Source organism: Thamnophis sirtalis, unplaced genomic scaffold (assembly GCF_051295495.1).
Source record: "Thamnophis sirtalis isolate CommonGarterSnake01/CBP01778 unplaced genomic scaffold, rThaSir2_p1.2 scaffold_2, whole genome shotgun sequence".
NCBI classification, from domain to species: Eukaryota; Metazoa; Chordata; class Lepidosauria; order Squamata; family Natricidae; genus Thamnophis; species Thamnophis sirtalis.
The window spans coordinates 26,525,313-26,545,597 of NW_028261382.1; the positions used below are offsets into that span (position 1 = coordinate 26,525,313).

General features: G+C 45.9%; 1 protein-coding gene across 6 annotated transcripts in view; it reads right to left on the reverse strand.

Annotated features, from left to right (window-relative positions):
- Positions 1–2,053: 2,053 nt before the first annotated feature.
- Positions 2,054–20,285, reverse strand: part of LOC106539505 (ficolin-1) — a 39,360-nt gene continuing 21,128 nt past the window's right edge. For 2 of the 6 annotated variants that reach the window (XM_087704511.1, XM_087704508.1), the window contains 8 exons: positions 7,182–7,235; positions 6,200–6,235; positions 5,679–5,732; positions 4,925–4,960; positions 3,313–3,440; positions 3,001–3,130; positions 2,663–2,797; positions 2,054–2,523 (listed from right to left, as the gene is read on the reverse strand). In XM_087704511.1, coding sequence (XP_087560637.1) covers positions 2,276–2,523; positions 2,663–2,797; positions 3,001–3,130; positions 3,313–3,440; positions 4,925–4,960; positions 5,679–5,732; positions 6,200–6,235; positions 7,182–7,235 — 821 coding nt within the window. In that variant the 3' untranslated portion in view covers positions 2,054–2,275. Of the gene's footprint in view, positions 2,524–2,662; positions 2,798–3,000; positions 3,131–3,312; positions 3,441–4,924; positions 4,961–5,678; positions 5,733–6,199; positions 6,236–7,181; positions 7,236–7,557; positions 7,876–8,004; positions 8,165–20,285 lie in introns of those variants that run through there. The other 4 variants (XM_087704509.1, XM_087704510.1, XM_087704513.1 and 1 more) reach the window with 4 other exon arrangements.

A 20,285-nucleotide genomic window follows, 5' to 3' on the forward strand; every position in this document is an offset into this window, starting at 1 on the left:
TCCCCGCTCTGCGCCGCCACGGGCCACTCGCCGCAGCAAGCGAAAGACACTTACCTTCGAACTTTCCCACGGGTCCAGGGGCCGGGCCTTCCAGTCTGATGCGTCACAGCAGCAGACCTCCTCCTCCATCGACGACGGACACTCCCACTCCTAGACGTTCGCAGCCCGTGCGCAGAAGACCGACCTACTTAAAGAATTACGCATGCGCTGTCTGGGGGGAAGGGGTGTTGCGTCCTCCCAACGCAGCTGGCTCCTGATTGGCTTTGGTGGGCCTGCCGGCCGGCGGGACAAATTCCAGTCACCAATTGGCCACCCACCTGACAGCTGTCAAATATAAATAGCTGTCAGGCAGGCTTCATTTTGTTCGTGTTCTGAATTCTCTGTTGCCTCTTCCACGTTAATAAAGACTGTTTCGTTTACCTCAGTGCCTCGTACTTAAAAAGGACCTCACAGAACCCTACAAACTCTTCTGCTATTTCTTATCCTGTTTCCCTATCCTGAAAATAAGCACTAATATGTTTCTATGTGTGCATAGAAAGGACCTCACAGAACCCTACAAACTCTTCTGCTATTTCTTATCCTGTTTCCCTATCCTGAAAATAAGCACATAAGCCCTACCCCTAAAATAAGCCCTACTTAAGAGCCTGCGCAGCTGGCCTCCCACCCATTCCATTTAGTTGCTTGTGGTGCCACAGGGTGGTGGGGCTGCCATATGTATCCTGCAACGGCTTACCTCAGAGCCCCTGCGGCCAGGCCCTCCATGCCCTGGCACCTGCCTCACAGTGGCAGCACCAATATCCATGTGCAGCTGGAGCCCATCTGGCTGCTTGCCCACTTCTGCTTGCTCGTGGCCGCAATGGAACAGAAGGCTGAGTGGCATGTTGGGGCAAGGCAAGGCAAGTGTCGGGGCGTGGATGGCCTGGCTGCAGGGGCCCTGAGGTAAGTCAGTGTGGGGCGCATGGGGCAGGTCCCCCTCCCACCTTACCTCCTGGCCACGGCAGTGGTGCATCACTCACTCCTGCTCCATTGTGGACATGAACAAGCAGAAGTGATGCAGGGGCCATGCCGGATCCTGCTGGACGGAGTTGCCAGAGCATGAGTTGAGGCAGGTGTTGGGGCCTGGCTGGCCTGGCTGCAGGGGCCCTCAGGTAAGTCTGCATGGGGCCTGTGGGGCATCTCCCCCCTCCCCTGGCTAACAGTGGTGGCACTGGCCATGGCATAGCCTTCTGCCCACTGCAAGCAAGCAGAAGAAGTGGGGCTCCTGTACATTAGTGAGAGGGAATGACACCCCCCAAAAAATAAGCCCTAGTGCTTATTTTGGAGCCCAAATGAAAATAAGACCCAGGCTTATCTTTGGGGAAACACAGTAATTACATTTATTTGCCACCCATCCCATATGGAAGTAACTCTGGGCACCTTGGAGAAATAAAACATTAACATCCCAACAGGGAAAGAATAAAAATGGATGTTATGAGCAAAATTGGGGGTGAAATCCAGCAGGTTCGGAAAGGTTCTGGAGAACCGGTAGCGGAAATTTTGAGTAGTTTGGAGAACCGGCAAATGTCACCTCTGGCTGGCCCACCAGTGGGGAGGGAATGGGGATTTTGCAGTATCCCTCCCCTGCCACACACACCAAGCAACGCCCACCAAGCCACGCCCACAGAACTGGTAGTAAAAAAGTGAATTTCACCACTGAGCCAAATGCAATTGTGGTTGAAAGTTGGGGAGGGAGGCAGGGAACAGCGTGCATGGGAGGGCGATGGGATTGCCTCTTAATTCGCCAACAACCTCCAGGGAGATGCTCTCCTTTGGTGCCCCATGCCATCTGGCAGAGGTAGGTCTTTTTCAGCAGGGGGCTCCAAAGGGCAGGAGCCAGGCAGAGAAGACCCACCAGCCAGAATTCCTTGTTCTTGTTACCCTCAGCAGGTGAGTTCTTGGATGAAACACCTGGGCTGTGCCAATCCTTCCTGGAGGGGGTGCTCAGAACCCTTCCTTTGCCAAAAGATGGCAGATTTTGTCCTCTTGGAATAAAAGAGACCTGGAGACCGTCAGCTGAGTTGAAATATTTTTATTTATTTATTTAACATTCATTGGCTGCCCAATTCCATTAGAGCTGAAGGGGGACAAATGGAAAAGAACCCTCTCCTCCAACTCTGCAAGATCATTTAATCATGTAAACTTAGCAAACTATCAAGCTACCAAATCAAAAGCAGAAGGGATGGACTAGATGCCCTTTGGAACCCCTCAGAAAGAAAGGAGGAGCTGAAGGAGCCGCCTAAGCCACAGGCCGGATTTTCATTTCAGTCCGCTTGTAGGAGTAATGGAAACCTTTCCCTGTATACCAGTTGATGCCACCGTAAGTGCCCTTGTGTTCTCCCAGTAAGTATTTCCCATTGAGGTTGGAGAGGTGGCATTCCCTGAACCACCAGGCCCCTTTGAACAAGTCAGGACAGTTGAACTTATAGACGAACACCTTGTCTCGGGTGGAGAAGGGCATGTTGTTGTGGTAGGAGAGGGAGTCACCTGGGAGGCAGAGAGGGGGGGAAAGGTGCATGGAAGACCAACCTAGAGCATCTCCAGGGAGGCCTTCGTTGGCCTGACTGGCACTGCCCAATTCCAAGAGGCTCATGGAGGAGGATGCTGGACTTTGTCAGGGACTCACCTGCAGAGCCACCTGTGAAGGCTCCCAGAGTTAGCCGATACTGGTTGGATTCTGCCGCCACCTTGAAAGATGCATATTTGGCGAAGACATGCTTGTTGTCTAATTCAATCAAGTCGACACGTAATTCATTCTTTCCTAGGAGGAAGAAAACAGCCGTTTGGTTCAGTTGGCGCACTGCCCAGTCACCAAAACTCACAGCCCTGCAGGTATGTTTCTCTGCTGCCTCCTCCATCCCCAGAGGAGGCTGTGGGTCCCCTTGAGGCTCTTCCCAGCAAGGGCCCTGCGCCCCTCTCCCCTGGCAGCAGGAGGGTTCAGGGCTACAAGGAGAAGCCCCTCACCCAGCGAAGTCAAGCAGTGAAGGTTGTCATTCCCCAGCCAGAATTCGGTCCTCTGGTTTCCAAATCCTTTCTTGTAGGCAGCCCAGTCCTGGAAAAAGTCCACCGAGCCATCCGACCGCTTTTGGAAGACCTGAGAGGAAGAATCGGGACCCCTAACCTTCCAGCTCAGCAGGTCCCAAATCCTCCCCCTTCCCAAATTTTAGTGGTTCCCAGAACTGGCCTCCCAGGACTCCTTGCCTCAGGAAAGATTCAGTTTCAGGTTCATCCCATTCCTGGCAAGCGGCAAAGCTACAACCCCTCCACCACACTCACAATCCATCCGCCTCCATCGGTGTCCATGTCGCACAGCACCTTCAGGGGCTGGCAGTTCTGGGGGTAGATGGTGTACCAGCCGGTCAGGATCGTCCCTCTTTTCAAGAGTTCTTTGCAGTTTCGGGCACCTGGGCAGAAGGACACAAAGGCATAAGGAGTGGCATTCTTTTGACTGAGGTCTTTGGCAAAATGCCCTCCACCACTCTCAGTCCTGAAGGGCCAGCTCAGTGGCTGCAGCCAGTTGGCACAACGGACCAAGTGGTTGCAGTGTGGGGTTGCAAGTTGGGGATGGGGTCTTCCCCTTAATATTGGGTGGGTGCCCAGGATCGCCCACTCCTCCAGAAATGGTTTTGGAAGAGTAATTATACTTTTAAGGATGAAACCCAGAGGTGGGTTGCTTCCGGTTCGGACCAGTTCAGGAGAATCGGTAATGGTAATTGGGTGTGGGTCATTAAACCAGTAGTAATGTCTGGCTGGCCACACCCCTGATCCAGCTAACTCCAACACTTGCCCTGCCTCGCCTTCGCCACGTGCATCCACACAACTGCCTCCTCCTGCATACACACAGGGAAGCAGCATTCACGGTAGCCTTGTTCCCCCCTCCCCACCGGCCAGTGTCTCCTGAAGCCGCTGCCATTGCAGCCTGGCAAGCTTCGCATGCTGGCAGCAGGAGAGTGGCAGCAGGAGGACAGGGCAGTGGCAGGAGAGGGCAGCAGGCTCAACTGCAGCCCGGAGTAGCCGAGGAACTGCGTGGAGCCTCCCGCATCTTGTACCAGCCTGGGCCCCGTCTGGTCAGCTGGTCAGCTGGGCAGGAAAGTGGCGAGCAAGCAGGCAAGCAGCTGGGACCGGCCTGGCCTCTGTTCAACATGGGCAGGGGCAGCCAGCGGTAAGGAAAACAAGCCCCGAGGTGCCCTGCCAGCACAAGCTCCGTGTGGAAGATGAGGACACAGCAGTGGGGGAGGCTGGCTATCCCCCAAGCCGGCTCTTGGAGGAAGGAGGCAGGGATGCCGGCCCGGGGCTCACATCCTTTACCACTCGCCGCCACCCGCCCGCTCACCACTTTCTCAGGAAGGGCCTTGGGAGACTTCACTGAGCAGTCCCAGAGCTGCGTCGAGGCTTCCTCACTGGGAAACCCCACCCACTGCTTTGGCAAGGACCTCGCCCACAGGCAGCCATTTTGGGAGCCTCCTGACTCACCCTCGCCTCACCTCACCTCGCCTGGCTCCCTTCTGAAGTTAGGAAGTTCCCTTCACACCAGAACAGGCAGTTTAACCCAAGGAAATGCCCCTTTTGAGAAGGGGAGTTTTGACAGGTCAAACGCCCGGAGGACACAGTTCCCTTCCCTCTCGTGCCAGTTCTTGTGCAGTCTCTTTTCGTGGCACCTTCCTTCTGCCTTGTGATCAGATGATTTATTTCTTTATTTCCAAAAGGTGCGGAGGCCGTAAGCCATTTACAAGGGGGTCCCTTCCTTTTGGAAAATGCTTCTGACACAGTGGAGCAAAACCAGATGACATGTTTTACATCATTTGTGAGAAACACCATGTGCGGTTGGGAGAGTGAAGGCGCCCACAATAAGAACCAGGGTCCCAGAGCAGCACAAACAAACTCTTACCTTTCTCTCCAGGTTGTCCTGGGTCTCCCTTTTCCCCTGAATCAAAGGGAAGAAATTCTTTTGAGACTTCCTGCACACAACCTTGCTTAATCCTCCTGGCAGGCAGCCCCAGAGATGCCAACAGCAGCAACCCAGGCACGCCACACCCCAAAGTGGTTCCCTCACTGCCACTTGCCACCCGTGAGGTGGGTGTGTGGGGTCTCTAACAATGCTTCAAGCTCTAAGTATGTAGTGCTTATAAGCAGTATCCTGAATAATGGGAAGCGAGCTTCCTATAATCTTCTCCACTGTCCTCACCACTCTCTCTAGAGACTTTCTACCTGAGGTGCTGCGGCCACCAAACCAAACAGGGATGCAGTTTGTTAAAATGCTTTCAATCATGCCTCTGTAAACACTCTGTAGTGTTGAGGACAGAAGGAGAAAGATGTCCTCTCCTCACCCGACACAGGAAATGCAGATGGTGGTTTGCACACTTCACTAAAGATAATTCCGATTGTTCAGATTGTTACTTTTCTGCACCCCCAGATACTTAATACTGTTAACCACCCCTACATCGGCATCCTTGATACTGAGTGGAGCATCACCCTGCCAGGTCTTTCTAAAATCTACAATTATCAAGCAATCCAACCCCCTCCTCCCAGTTTTAGGGTCTCTTTTGGGCTTCCTTTCCCAACGTTTTCCTCTCTCTCTCCACCAGATACTCAAACACACCTGTGCAACCCAGGAATTGGAAAACCCTCTCATTCCACCTTACCTTTTGGCCCAGGGGCTCCAATTTTCCCAGGGATTCCTTGCAAGCCTCTTTCACCTGTTAAGGAAAGGCATGGTGAAGCTCCCAGGTGCCCACAGGGAGGGAGGGGAGTAACTCCCAGCTGAAAAGTGGCTGAGTGGGCAGCCCCCTTCCAGCCACTCTGTGTTTTGTGCAGGTTGGAAAACCCAAGGAAATGCCCCCTTTTGGGAGGGGGAGTTTTGACAGGTCAAATGCCCAGAAGCCACAGTTCCCTTCCTCTCGTGCCAGTTCTCGTGTGGTCTCCTTTCGTGGCACCTTCCTTCTGCCTTGTGACCAGATGATTTATTTCTTTATTTCCAAAATGTGCGGGGGCCGTAAGCCATTTTCAAGGGGGTCCCTTCCTTTTGGAAAATTCTTCTGGCACAGTGGAGCAAAACCAGATGACATGATTTACATCATTTGTGAGAAACACCATGTGTGGTTGGGAGAGTGAAGGCACCCACGATAAGAACCAGGGTCCCAGAGCAGCACAACCAAACTCTTACCTTTCTCTCCAGGTTGTCCTGGGTCTCCTTTTACTCCTGAATCAAAGGGAAGAAATTAATTTGAGATTTCCTGCATACAACCTTGCTTAATCCTCCTGCCAGGCAGCCCCAGAGATGCCAACGGCAGCAATCCAGGCTTGGTTTCCTCACTGCTGCTTGGCCACCGCCATTTTGGATTTTAGTGACTGCACATATGGTGTGGGTGTGGTGCATGTGTATGTTGCATGTGTGTTTTGAACAGGCAGTAATGCTGGCAGCAACCCACCCCTGATATATACAGATGGCAAAAAGAAAACCACCTGCCTCTTGAGAGTTTACTAGATTAATGGCCTAGGGAAAAAAGCTGTTACAGAATCTGATACTCCTGCTAGAAATACTTCGAAACCTCCTCCCAGAGGGAAGCAACAGAAACAGACCGTGAAGTGGGTGTGTGGGGTCTCTAACAATGCTTCAAGCTCTAAGTACGTATCGCTTATAAGCAGTATCCTGAATAATGGGAAGCGAGCTTCCTATAATCTTCTCCGCTGTCCTCACCACTCTCTGTAGGGACTTTCTATCTGAGGTGCTGCGGCCACCAAACCAAACAGGGATGCAGTTTGTTAAAATGCTTTCGATCATGCCTCTGTAAAAAGTGTTGAGGACAGAAGGAGAAAGATGTCCTCTCCTCACCCGACACAGGAAATGCAGATGGTGGTTTGCACACTTCACTAAAGATAATTCCGATTGTTCAGATTGTTACTTTTCTGCACCCCCAGATACTTAATACTGTTAACCACCCCTACATCTGCATCCTTGATACTGAGTGGAGCATCACCCTGCCAGGTCTTTCTAAAATCTACAATGATCAAGCAAGCCACACACACACACACACCAGTTTTAGGGTCCCCTTTTGGGTTACTTTCCCAATGTTTTCCTCTCTCTCTCCACCAGATACCCAAACACACCTGTGCAACCCTGGAATCAGGAAATCATTCCACCTTACCTTTTGGCCCAGGTGCTCCAATTTCCCCGGGGATTCCCTGCAAGCCTCTTTCACCTGTTAAGGAAAGGCATGGTGAAGTTCCCAGGTGCCCACAGGGAGGGAGGGGAGTAACTCCCAGCAGAAAAGTGGCTGAGTGGGCAGCCCCCTTCCAGCCACTTTGTGTTTTGTGCAGGTTGGAAAACCCAAGGAAATGCCCCCTTTGGGAGGGGGAGTTTTGACGGGTCGAGTGCCCAGAAGACACAGTTCTCTTCCTCTCGTGCCAGTTCTTGCGGTCTTCATTTCTGGCACCTTCCTTCTCCCTTGTGACCAGATGGGTTATTTCTTTCGGAAGGGGTGAGGTTCAGGAGTCAATTTCACCCCCTGTCCACAGACCCACCTTTGGCTCCTGGATTGCCAGGGGGGCCCTGTGGCCCTTGGAGTCCTGGAACACCAGAGAGTCCCCGTGGCCCTTGTGATCCTGGAATGCCAGGGAGTCCCCGTGGCCCTTGGAGTCCTGGAATGCCAGGAAGTCCACGTGGCCCTAGGGATCCTGGAATGCCAGGGAGTCCACGTGGCCCTTGGGCTCCACTAAGGCCAGGGAACCCCCGTGGCCCTTGTGGTCCTGGACTGCCAGGGCGGCCCCGTCTTCGTAAACCTCGACTCTCCCGCACAACGGATATTGTCTCATTGCCATCCAAATCCAACACCTTAAGTTCTACAAAGGAAGGAAAAAAAATTGGAAGAAAGAAAAATGCTTTTTTTGAGCTAAACTAAATTTCCCACCTCTCAGGCTGGAAGAAGGTCATTGTCCCTCTTCCTCAGAGCCAGTCTGCCTGATACTCACCTGGGACGGAAGACTCCTGTGACCCTGGATGGATTGCGATCATCAGGCAGAACAGCAGGAAGAGACCCACTTGCTCTCCAGCTCTCCTCATGGTGCCCGCTGGATGCCGACTGCAACCTGCCCTGGATCTTCTGCTTTTATTTGGCCAATCTGCTTTTGTCCCTTTCACTTTTAAGGGGGGACTTTGGGGAAAGAGTCACAACACCACCAACTGCTTCCTTATTGATCAAAACACACCTCTGTTAATTAAACAGCACATTTAGTAAGTCTTCATTGTAGATAGAGGATTACTGCATTTCCTTCCCAGGAAAGCCACCGTCAATCATGCCAATTTGGTCAGTTAGAAAAACAAGCCTCTTGAATCCATTGTTAATGAAAGTAGACTTTACTAAAGCCAAGTGAGTAGAGGAGAAGCAAACCCGGATCTGGGATTTTCATAGGCAAAGCTTATGGTTACCTTTTCCCATGTTCCCACCTTCCACCCTGGTTATCTTTAATGTCCAATTGGATTCTTAAAAATTGCTTGGGTGAAGGTCCCTGGCTTTGGAGGGTGGATGGTTCTGCATTCCAGTGTGATCTTGGAACTGTTGGCAGTTGCACAATGCATAGTTTTGATTTATCTCATGCTAGTCCAATGGTCAAAATTATGCCAATGTCAGGGCCCCATAGATCAGGACTCTGCCATTCTGGTGGGAGGGGTAACTTGGTAACATCTTATGGCTTGTTCCTAGCTTTGGTCTTTCCTTTTACTTTGATGTTCCTTCCTGGGAATTGGAGAGGGGTGGATCCAGGTGGGTCCGTCTGTTTTGTCTCAGACCCAGAGAGATGAGTATGCAGTGCCTTAGAACAACTCTTTATTGCCGTCTCAGCTCGAGGTTCTCACAACAACTGCACACCTAGAGGTTGCCTTGCTTTGGACTGGACAGTGGGGGGGGAGGGGTTCCTACAACTTTTAACCTAACGATTTTATGTGGGAACTTCAGGTCTTGCCTATTCTCCTTGCTATCACTATCTCCTAATGAAAGTTCCTTTTGAAATGTTGTCTGTTACAAGAGTTCTGCTTTCTTGAGAGGATAGGAGAGGCAAGACTTTACAGCCAAACTTCAAATCTGGGGACCACGTAAATAATCATGCTGTAACTTTCCTGATTTTGTAGAAATGTGGAAAACACGATTGAAGCAATAAGGCAAAGAGAAGGTTTGGTCAGGTTGGTTAACAGATTAATAGAATTCTTTATTGGCCGAGTGTGATTAGACACAGGAGGAATTTCTCTTTGGGGCATACACTCTCAATAAGGAGGGAATGGGGATTTTGCAGTATCCTTCCCATGCACACAAAGCCATGCGATGCGCACAAAGCCATGCCCACAGAACCGGTAGTAAAAAAAATTGAATCCCACCACTGGGGGGTACTACATCACCTATCTCCTGTTTATAACACAGTCCTATCAGCAGTTCCAAGAAGGTTCTGCACCCATTTGCACTATTCAGGTGACCCTGAGGACACAGATAAATCTCCAAGTGGCCTCAATGACTCTCAAAAGAGAACTAATGACCAGATGACTGAAAGGAATATAAACCTCCATCATTCAGTCAGAACTGAAGAAGCTTCTTAGATGAGAAGCAAAATGTCTTCAAGGAAAAACCAAGAAAGTCCAGTTGCTTCTTGAAGAAGTACCTTTGTGACAACCCTGACCTGGAGGACTGAGAATCCCCATAGATATTTCAGAACTGAAGGTCAGCTATCATCGACAGAAAGGACAACTCACCTGAATTTTACAGATTTGAACAAAATCCTAAGATACAGAGACTTAATTGATAGTCAGGGAAATTTAAAAACAATTGAAGAATTGGCAGATCAGAACATGAAAGTTGACTGGCTAACTTACCTCCAAATCAAAACTAAATACAATAATGATACTAAATTATATGACATTGAAACAGAACCACACGAATTGGATAAAATTATTCAAACCCAGATAGAAAGATAATAGGGAGAATATATAAATTCCTCCTGAAGTATAAAATGGAAGAGGAAATTATGAAAGAACAAATGATAAAATGGGCGCAGAACTTTGGCTATAATATTGAATTAGACAAATGGGAAAAATTTTGGGGAACAAACTTAAAAATGACACTTTCAGTTGCATACAAGGAAAACCAGTACAAAATGTTTTACAGATGGCACCTGGCACCAACAAGGTTTGCTAAAATCTTAACAAATACCTCCCCAAAATACTGGAAATGCGAATCAATACACGGAACATATTACCATTTATGGTGGACCTGTGAGGAGGCTAAAAAGTTTTGGAAAAGGATCAAAAATTGACTGGAGGCAATAAAAAATAGAATGGAAACCTGAAGTTTTTTTATTAGGAATTATGTTTGCAAAATAAAAAAAAGAAATCCAGTATTTAATACTACATATAATTACGGCGGCAAGGATTGCCTTTGCCCAGAAATGGAAAAACAAATTAATCTCAAGCGAAGATGAAATAATAAGAAAGGTTATGGACTGTGCTGAAATGGACAAACTAACTAAAGAAATCCAGGGAAAAGGAAGGACAACAATGTTGCTTCATTTATTGTTCTCTTTGTGTGTTGTGGAAAGGGTCTTTTTGGGGATTTGATGACGGCCCTGTTGGGATAGCCACAAGTTCTGAGGCCTTCGTTGGTTACTTGGTTTTTTTCTTTTCCATCTTTGCTGGTATGAAGACCTTTAGCCAGGTGGTGTAGGGTTCTGATTACTCCCATTTGATGCTCCAGTGGGTGGTGAGAATCAAAATGTAAATATTGATCTCTGCATGTGTGTCAGATCTGTGAATCTGCCTTTCATCAGGGCAAGGGGGGGCGATCCTTGGTTACGTTTACACTTTATCGCACTCTCTCTCTCTTATGTAGCTGTCCTGGCATTTTCTCATCTTTTGGGGAATGTAAGGGGAGGGCCATGGGTTGTATTGTTTGAAAGCCAACTGAGGATGACCTTGAGAAAGTTTTTTTAATCACTTTCTCAGAGTGGCCCAATAACACCTTCACACCTGCAGATTAGCTGAATCCACAATGGACTGTTGAGGGGGGTTTCTAAACTTCAGTGATAAGGTTTCTGTAATGTCTACTGCCTAGTCCAGGAAGATCAGTGCCAGGCCTGGAATCCATCTTTTACATTCGGCATTCAGGCCTGCCACATTTTCTACTGTGGGAAACTGGGAGGGGGGTATGGGAGATATATAGTCATAATAATATTACTCTCTCAGGGAGTCAAGGGCATTTTGCCCCTGCACCTGGAGTGGCGTGACTGGGAGGCATCTCGGCTTGGAACGGTGTCTGTGTGGGGCATGGGGTGGGTATGGGGTTGCTGGGCAGGGAGTGGAACTTTCTTTTGGGTGGGGGAAACCTGGAAGCTTTCAGATTCGGGTTTTCCCAGACGTGCCAAAATGACATCTCTAATAAAGTGGAGCTTTGAGGAAACTCAAGTCTTCTTTCGTTGGGGGTGTTTCTTGGAACTCTGACAGCTAGACTGTTTTTCTTAACATTTTCCCGTGTCAATTTGGCATATTTGTCCACAGAGTTGATATGTTTGACAAACACTTCCATTTCCTGTGTTTTGATCTTGACCCAAGTATCATCCACATAGCGATACCAGTGAGTGGGTGGAAGGAGTCGAGGGCTTTGGGTTCTACCCCTTCCATGTAGAGATTGGAGGCCTTCTAGTCCAACCCCTGCTCAAGCAGGAGATCCTCTACCATTTCAGATAGTTGGCTGTCCAGTATTTTCTTTAAAATCTTCAGTTATTGTTTTTGTAGCTTACCAAGAAGTAGCTTGTGCTCTACTTTGTCAAATGCCTTGCCGGAGTCAAAGTGTACCGTTTCCACGTCTACTAATTTAGCCACTTTGTTAAAGAAATAAATAAAATTGGTTTGGCATACAAAGGAGACAAATGAGAAGTAATGTAAGACAAATTGTTAATATACTGGAATACTTGGGAAAGAATAACCAAATCCCTGCTGTGCTTATATTTCTAGATGCTGAGAAAGCTTTTGATCAAGTGAATTGGCAATTTTTAATGAAAATAATGCAAAAATGCAAATAGGAGAGCATTTGTTACAATCAATTAAAGCAATATATCAGGAACAAACAGCTCAAATTATAGTCAATGGAAGCTTAACAGATCCATTTAAAATCGAGAAAGGTACAAGGCAGGGTTGTCCCTTACCCCCATTACTGTTTATCATAACTTTGGAACTATTGTTGAACAAAATACAGAGTTCATATGATTTACAGGGAATCAAGATTAGGCATCAAGAATATAGAGTACGTGCTTTCGCGGATGATTTGGTTATAACATTAACCCAACCACAGGAATCTAGTAAGGTTTTAATGAGTATGATTAATCAATATGGCCAAGTGTCCGGATTTAAAATAAATCTAGGGAAAACAAAGATGCTAGTTACAAATATGTACATTAAACAAAGAGAAGTATTAGAAGGAATGACAGGATGTGAAATAGTTAAAAATTTAGGAGTTTATATTTCAACCTCAAATGGGAGGCTATATAAGTATAATTATGAACCACTATGGCGCAGCATACAGACAGAGATGAAAAATTGGGAGAAATTACAATTTGCTGGGAAGAATAGCAGCAGTGAAAATGAATATTTTACCTAAATTTTTATTTCTTTTTCAAATGATACCAATACTTTTAAAAAATGCAAATTTGCTAGAATGGCAGAAGGACATTAATAAATTTGTATGGGCAGGGAAGAAGCCGAGAATAAAACTAAAAATAATGCAAGATGTGCGTGAGAGAGGAGGTTTGAAATTGCCTAATTTAAAACTATATTATGAAGCAGTAGTTTTATCAGTAATTAGTGACTGGATTAATTTAACAGATGATAGAATACTTAACATCGAAGGGCATGATTTGGTATATGGTTGGCATGCTTACTTGCTATATGAGAAAAAGGTAGATAAGAATTTTAAAAGTCATATTTTAAGGAATGCTCTACTGCGGGTCTGGAAAAAATATCAATACAAACTAAATGACAAGATACCCATGTGGGCAATTCCTAGACATGCAATAGAAAACATAAATATAGTACAAAAACAGGATGTAATTACATACAGACAGCTTCTTACCTTAGAAAGAGGTGTAATACAATTGAAACCCTTGACTGTAGTAAAAGAGGAAAAGGTAATTCTAAAGCAGCCGTAAAGTGAGATTTGGACATTAAGTGTGAAACCTACTGGGTCAGGCTGGACAGCCTCTTAGAACCCCTTTACTTCTATATTAAAAGTCACATAGACAAGAGTGGAACTTGCAATAGAATAATAGGGAAAGTTAGAAGTTACTTAAAGGAAGTGTCCCCATTCACTAACCACAGGATGTTCTCACCAGCGTCCCTACTTGTGTTAAAAGTCCAAACCACAAAGTTCAATTAAAGTTCATTAATAACACATAAGCCATACCTGAAACAAAAGGAGAAGTAAGATCCCATCTCCTTTAAGGTTTTCTCCTCAAGGTAACCACTAAGAAATGTGTTAAGAATTTCCGTGTTGCAATGCTTTTGGAAATGTATAAGAATGCGTGCTTCGATAATTAAGGTTGTTCAGAACCTGCAATGTTAGCCATGGGCTAGCTTTCTCAACCTGGCTGCCAAATAAACTTTTCCTGTATTCTGAGAAGTCTAACGCCTGTCATTTTCTGCAACATATTCTGGCGAGCCAGGCAGGAGTTAGAGTGATATTTCGCTGAGGACGGAACGGATCGACCGGTGCCCCATTGAGACCATCTCGCCCATTTTCAGGCGCCACAGCGACCTTTCTCTGGAAGAAGGCTGATGACTTCTCTTGAGCATCCGGAGGACACCACCGATCCAAGAATCTGACCAGGGACAGGACAAGTTAATTAAAAATTACGCCGGCTGAGAAAAAGGACGCCTGCAGGCAAGTAGCAAAAGAATTGTAGATCCACTCGGCCAGGAGTGGAAGAGGGGGCCCGATCACCCCCCTGGGCCCGGGATAGTGTCCCTTCCAAATGGAACCGGCTTATCCTAATGAGGCTCTAGGTTTGTGTGGGAGGTTAATCTGCTGCATTTCCTGTTGGTGGCCGTGAGTTCCGGGGGCGCAGGTCAGCAAAAAGTGTGTTAGAAATAGAACATGGGAGGGTGGAGAGCGTTCCTCGAACGCCTCTCCAATACATGTTGAGAAAAACCTTCAGAAAAGTTTTAGTAAAGTCTCTGGCAGAGAAATTACCCTCACCCCCATTGCACAAGCCTCAAGGAGGTTGTTTGCAGGGATTGGTGGTGAGAGACACATATGCTGTTGTTAATCAGGTTGCTGCAGCCTGTCTCAGCTGTGAAAAAACAACCCAAAGACAGGATGGAAACTTCCTTTGGAAGTCTTTCTACAGGGCTCCCAGGTGCTGTGTGGCAAATAGATTTCCCCACAATATTCCCAGAAATTGGGATTTAGAGATCTCTTGGTTTTGTGTGTACTAAAAGACATTGTGTCAAGATTTGGGGTGCCTTTCTGTAGGCCATCAGATTCTGGCCACCATGAGATGAATCAAGAGCCCCACCCAGATGCAAATGATGAGTTATTAAAGTCTCCATATATTTTGATCTTTAAAAATATGCCAGCGTGGGCTGGGAAGTCCAAATTATGGAACACCCCAGGGCAGAGACAGGTATTAACAATCTATTGCATAAGGAGATAGAACATCGGGCATAACTTTGAGCAAAAGTAAGAAATTTAGCAGGTAAATAGAAAGGTAAAGCCTATTGAATGGGACGACCTAGATAATTGGACTTGATTAATTTGATGTACTGTCTGTTGAAATTCTTAGGTGTGTCTAAGTCTTTGTGCACCCTCAAGGTTATTGAAACTAAGATGTCTCCAATCCAAAAGGACATGAGAAAAGTTTCATCCTTGTAGTTATTGTGTGTTTAAATGATTTGATTTAACAACAAAACCAACTAATAGGAGACAATTATGGGGGGGGGGGGTTGGTTGTAGCAGGGTATTGTAGAATATGGATACTGAATTTTGCCCTCCTAGTCAAACCACCGTATGAGTCCACAAAAGAGACATAGATAAGAGATAAGAAACAAAAGAAAAAAAGAGAGTCTCAATGTTTTAGCTTGCATGTTTGTCTTTGTTGATGTGTTTAAGTGTTTAAAAAGAGAAAGAGAGAGTGTGTCTCTGAGATCAGTGCCCTCCACCTGTGTAGCCTTAACATGAAGTGCTTGACACTGAAGTGGTAGGAGACCCAGGGAGACAAAAAGTGGAATCAGATATTGGTTAGAATGAACAAACGGTCCCATTAGGTGGGGCCAGGGGGAAGGAAACCAAAAAAGGTTACAAAAGGTGTAACAGATCAAATGGACCACAAACCTGTTCCAAGGGAGCAGTTGAGACAAAAACTCAAATTGCCCCTAAGGAAAATTTTATTGCCAGAAGCTGAGTGGGAACTACATAAGGTGTGGATATACTCCATTCTCAATGGCTGATTTATATAATTGGAAAAATCAAATTCCTGCTTATAGAGAAAATCCAGATGAGATGCATGTCCTTTTTGCATCCATTTTTCTGAACTCACCCGTCTGCTTGAGCTGACATAAATTCTGATGGAAATTTTATTAACCCCAGAGAAAAGAAGGCTAGTGAAGATAACCATGAATAAGCCTTTGCAGAAGGATCATAAGGAGAAAAAAAATTCCAGACTGGACATGGTTACTGAAGGAACCAGATTGGGAACCTAGTCCATTCAGCTGAAAAACTATTGGACCTTAGTTTTGTTAGGATTCAACAAAAGTAAAGAATTTATAGAAGGTCTATTAAATTCAACAGAAACAGGATGAAAATCCAGAGGAAATCCTAGAATGCATTTAGGCAAAATACCACATTAGATCCTGAGCTTGAAGAAAGTAAGAGAATGATCAATATGATCTTCATTGGTCACTCTGCAGATGACATTAGGGTAAATAAACAAATAAATAAAATATAGAAGACAAAAAGGGGGGCCAGGAAAGGCATCTCTGAACTTGTGAAATAAGCATACAAAATGTATGTTAATTGGGCTCAAATTTCAGAGAAGAAAGACAGAAAGATGGGAGGCTAGGGGACTTGCCGGAAGAATTGTCAAGGAGGGGCCAAATAGATAGAATCCATGCCCATTCAGAGAAAGAGCCTTCCAGTTAGCAAGAAAAGAAAGCCACGAAGGTCTGTGTGGCTTGAATAAATGGAAATTGTATGAAAGATCTTTGTGAAGAAAGAAAGAGGACAGGATGCAACGTAAAGCTGAATTGCTGACAGTTGTGTTGTCAAATAATTCCAAAGCAGAGGTCAATGTATTTGGTGAAAAGAAAAGAAAAAAAGGCCACTGACTACAAAAATGTCCCGAGACATGCCTGAATGCCCAGTTCCTCTTCTGAGATGTGATCCTATGCAAAATGGGAGTTACACTGTCCTTTGAGGAAGAAAAAAATGGCCCTAAAATGAGGCACCCCCGCCAGATGAGATATGGCGAGTAATGGTGGTTTAAGAATTTAATCCACAGGCTATGCATCTCATCATGTACCAATAATTATATAAGTAAAGCCTCAAGCCATGCCTGTCTGCCTATCATCTCAAATACAGAGAGACAGCCAAAAAAGCTCTTTGCTTTTGGGGAAAACCTAGTAACTGGTCACAAGAGGCAGTTTGCTTGCCAAGGATTTGAAAAAATAAAAATAATAATTCACCTACCTTTTTGGCGAAGCAATGTGCTACTCCAATAAGACAATAGGAAATGAGTGAAAAGAAGTTGTGTGCCAATTGCAGGATGAGAATTTCAAATTTTGGGCTTCTAGCCAAACCTCCTTACACATTTGCAAAGGGGGGTGAAAAAAGAATCCTTCGTTTGGGGTTTAAAGCAGAAACAAGTGTAAAAAAAGCCCTGAAGTCAGGCTCTGATAAGAAAAGGGAAGTTGCCAATAAACTGTGGCTTATCTATCTAAACAACTGGACTGTTGCAAAAGGCTGGCCACATTGCCTAAAGATTCTAGCCACCACGGCTCGTGATAGAAGAAGCTAATAAATTAACTTTTGGACAGGCTACTTTTATTTACACAAGCCATACAATTCAAAGAATTTTAGAAATGAAGGGACATTTATGGTTAACAAACCCAAGTAGCAAAATTATGAGCTTTAGATGGGGCATTACAAGAGAACAAAGAATGAAAGGTGAACTTCTGAACTGACTCCATATGCCTTCCTTACTTTGCATATCAATACTGCTGATTATGGGGAAAGAGGTCTTTTAACGGCCTCAGGAAAGAAATTAAGCAAATGTGTGAATCGCACTATTAAGGAATTGAATTTTATTATTTGTATGCCGCCCTTCTCCGGGAAGGACTCAGGGCGGCGAACAATTCAAAGGGGAAAAAGGGGAACATAAGACGAAATACAGATAATTAAAATAAGCAAGTGTCACGCAACCATACAAGTTGAGAGGGGAGGGAACTCATCAACCCCAGGCCTGCCGGCAAAGCCAGGTTTTAACGGCTTTTCGGAAGGCCTGGAGAGAGGTGAGGGTCCGAATCCCTGCGGGGAGTTCGTTCCAGAGGGCCGGAGCTGCCACAGAGAAGGCCCTCCCCCGGGTAGTAGCCAGATGGCATTGGCTAGTAGATGGAACCCGGAGGAGGCCAACCCTGTGTGATCTAATGGGTCTGTGGGAGGTAATTGGCAGCAGGCAGTCTCTCAAGTACCCAGGAAAAGATAAGATATGTTGAAACCCACCTTAAATGAGTAGACGCCTTACCCTTAGCTCTCTGGACTATAAGATTTACCCCACGTAAAGGACTCTAAACTGGATGGTTGGATCCAGCAGAAAAGGGAAAAGCAGCTGACAGAAAAACAAGGCTGTCAGCAACCCGAGGTGATCAAAGCCAGCCTGACATGATAACTTATGCAGCATTGAAAAATGTGAACGAATCTGAGCTCCAGATATTCCAAAGCAGAAGAACTCCATCTTCATTGACTGCTTACACGCACTGTGTGCCCATGCAAGTGAAAGGTGTAGCATGTGTGCTCAAGTCAACCCAAAGGATATTATCCCATGGATTCATTAGTTATTGATTTCACAGACATGCCCAAGTGTGGGCTATATAAGGCAATGCTAGTCATAAATGGGTGAATGAATTGCCAATGGCACTTTAGTCTGTGTGATGCTCTACGCAAAAGGGAATTGGGTTATCTCCTTTTGAAGTGATGTTTGGGAGACCCCCAGCTATAAGTGCTAACTTGAAAAATCATATAGGGCACCTAGGTCAAATAGGGGCCTTATGGGTGAAACAAAATGGTGAGAGAACTGAAAAGCAAATACAAGAAATCCAGCAATACTGTGTGTCCCTCAGTCCACCATGTCTGACCACCCCTAATCATAATATTCAGGTGAGAGAAAAAGTATAGGAAAACCACTGGAAAGGAGAAGAATTTGAAACCTAGATGGAAGGACCCGTATACTGTGGTCATGTAAGTAAAAGTGTTGGAATCCAAGTTTTGGATTCACTGGACTCAAGTTAAGCCAGCTGCTGATGAGTAATGGGAAGCAGAGCAGGATGAAGCCCATCCTCTAGTGATATGCTTTAAAGAAACACCCTCTATAAGCTTCCCTACCCGCAACGGGAAGCTCTTAAGGGGCAGAAGAAGAAGCCCTACCGAAGTCACCCTCTGGAAGCTGACTTCTCAACATACGCCTGAAGAAATGAAGGAAGGAAGACAACGTCCCATTTATTAGCTATAAGATGTATTAGAAACTTTGAGCACCTGTCAGGAAATCGCAAGCCAAGTATTCATAGTCACAACTACTTTATCTCTTGCTTTAGTGAATGTACTTAATTGTGTATTGCATATTCATCCCCAGGAATTGCCCCCTCCAGAGGAAGACAGTTGCTGAGGCTAAAATCATTGACTGTGACAAAGAGGAGTGTGAATCTTCTGTTGACACTTATGTTTGAGGAACTGTGGGAATGGGTTCTTTGCAGTATAATAGGAGTTTTTGGATTGTGGATAATATGTTTAGCAAATAAGGTTTGGTTTTATAGATTGCCCAAAGCTGATATTGCCTTTCCTCAAACTATACATATCCCCTGCCTTCTCCCTGACGTGGTGATTCAGTAGGCTAAAAGAATTGTGTTAGGAGAAGTTTTGCGTGAGGGATGATTATGAGCCTTTTGTGGCTCTGGCTGTTATTGACAAAGAGCTTACTGAGTGATAATGTCTTGAATAGTAGCTTCCAAATGTTGTGAAAATACCCGAGCAACCCCGTTGCTCTTGAAGACAGATCCGAGGATGTCAAAAAAAATCTCAGAAAACAGGGTGGAATCAAGTTACAGGATGTGGAATAGGTCCGCTCCCATCTAGGGCGCATTATTTATGCTTGGGAATGAACTGTAAGCCACTTCCAACACCTAAAGTCATGACAAACCCTGTAAGAAAAAGGGCAGAGCACAGGGAAAATGGGCCCCTGCAACAAATGAGAAAAAGGAACTATATGTGTTAAGAGTGCTGGAGTTAAGTCAAAGCTTAATCAATCGGTCTGACCCTGACCTAGGCCAAAAATGCTGGATATGCTTGTCTGCAACTTCTTAATCTTACAATGCTGTTCCAGCTGAGCCAGATTTTGGGGAAATGACCAGAGCTTTGATTGTCTTTGACAAGGGAGGTAAATGGGGAACTAAAACGGCAGAAGCCCAGCTACATGGCGAAAAGACTGGGGATGAGCCATCTTCCCATCGTTGGCCCATAGCAGTTGGTGTAGAAATTATAGGGTCACCCTTCTTGTGCATCAAATGATATCAGGAGCCTGGCATTCCTGTGGGGTCACTATCAGAGGAACAATGCCCATCTGAAATGTATCTTGCCCCCAGGAAAATCCTTGTAGATGTAAAATTGATTCGCAGCATGTCTCCCTCTGCTCACAAGATCTTCCAACAGAAAGTCACCTCCACTTGTTTTTTTAACCGAAGGGAGGGGAATCTGACCACTGGAAGCTGCCTAAGGCCATTCCACCCACCCTGATTTCCCGTTTGACTTTCAAAACAATCCAATATGGGAATTTGTGTTGTCTTTTGCAATATCTCTTTGAAGGACCAGGCCTCAGGAATAAGTTAATGGATCCTAATCAAGAAGTTCCATTATAACTCGTGAGTGGTATGTTCCTAGCAGGAATCTTACAAGTCTGGACTAATGGAAGGAACCTCCGAGCCCATGCCTTCTCCATGAGCATCAGCATATGTGTAG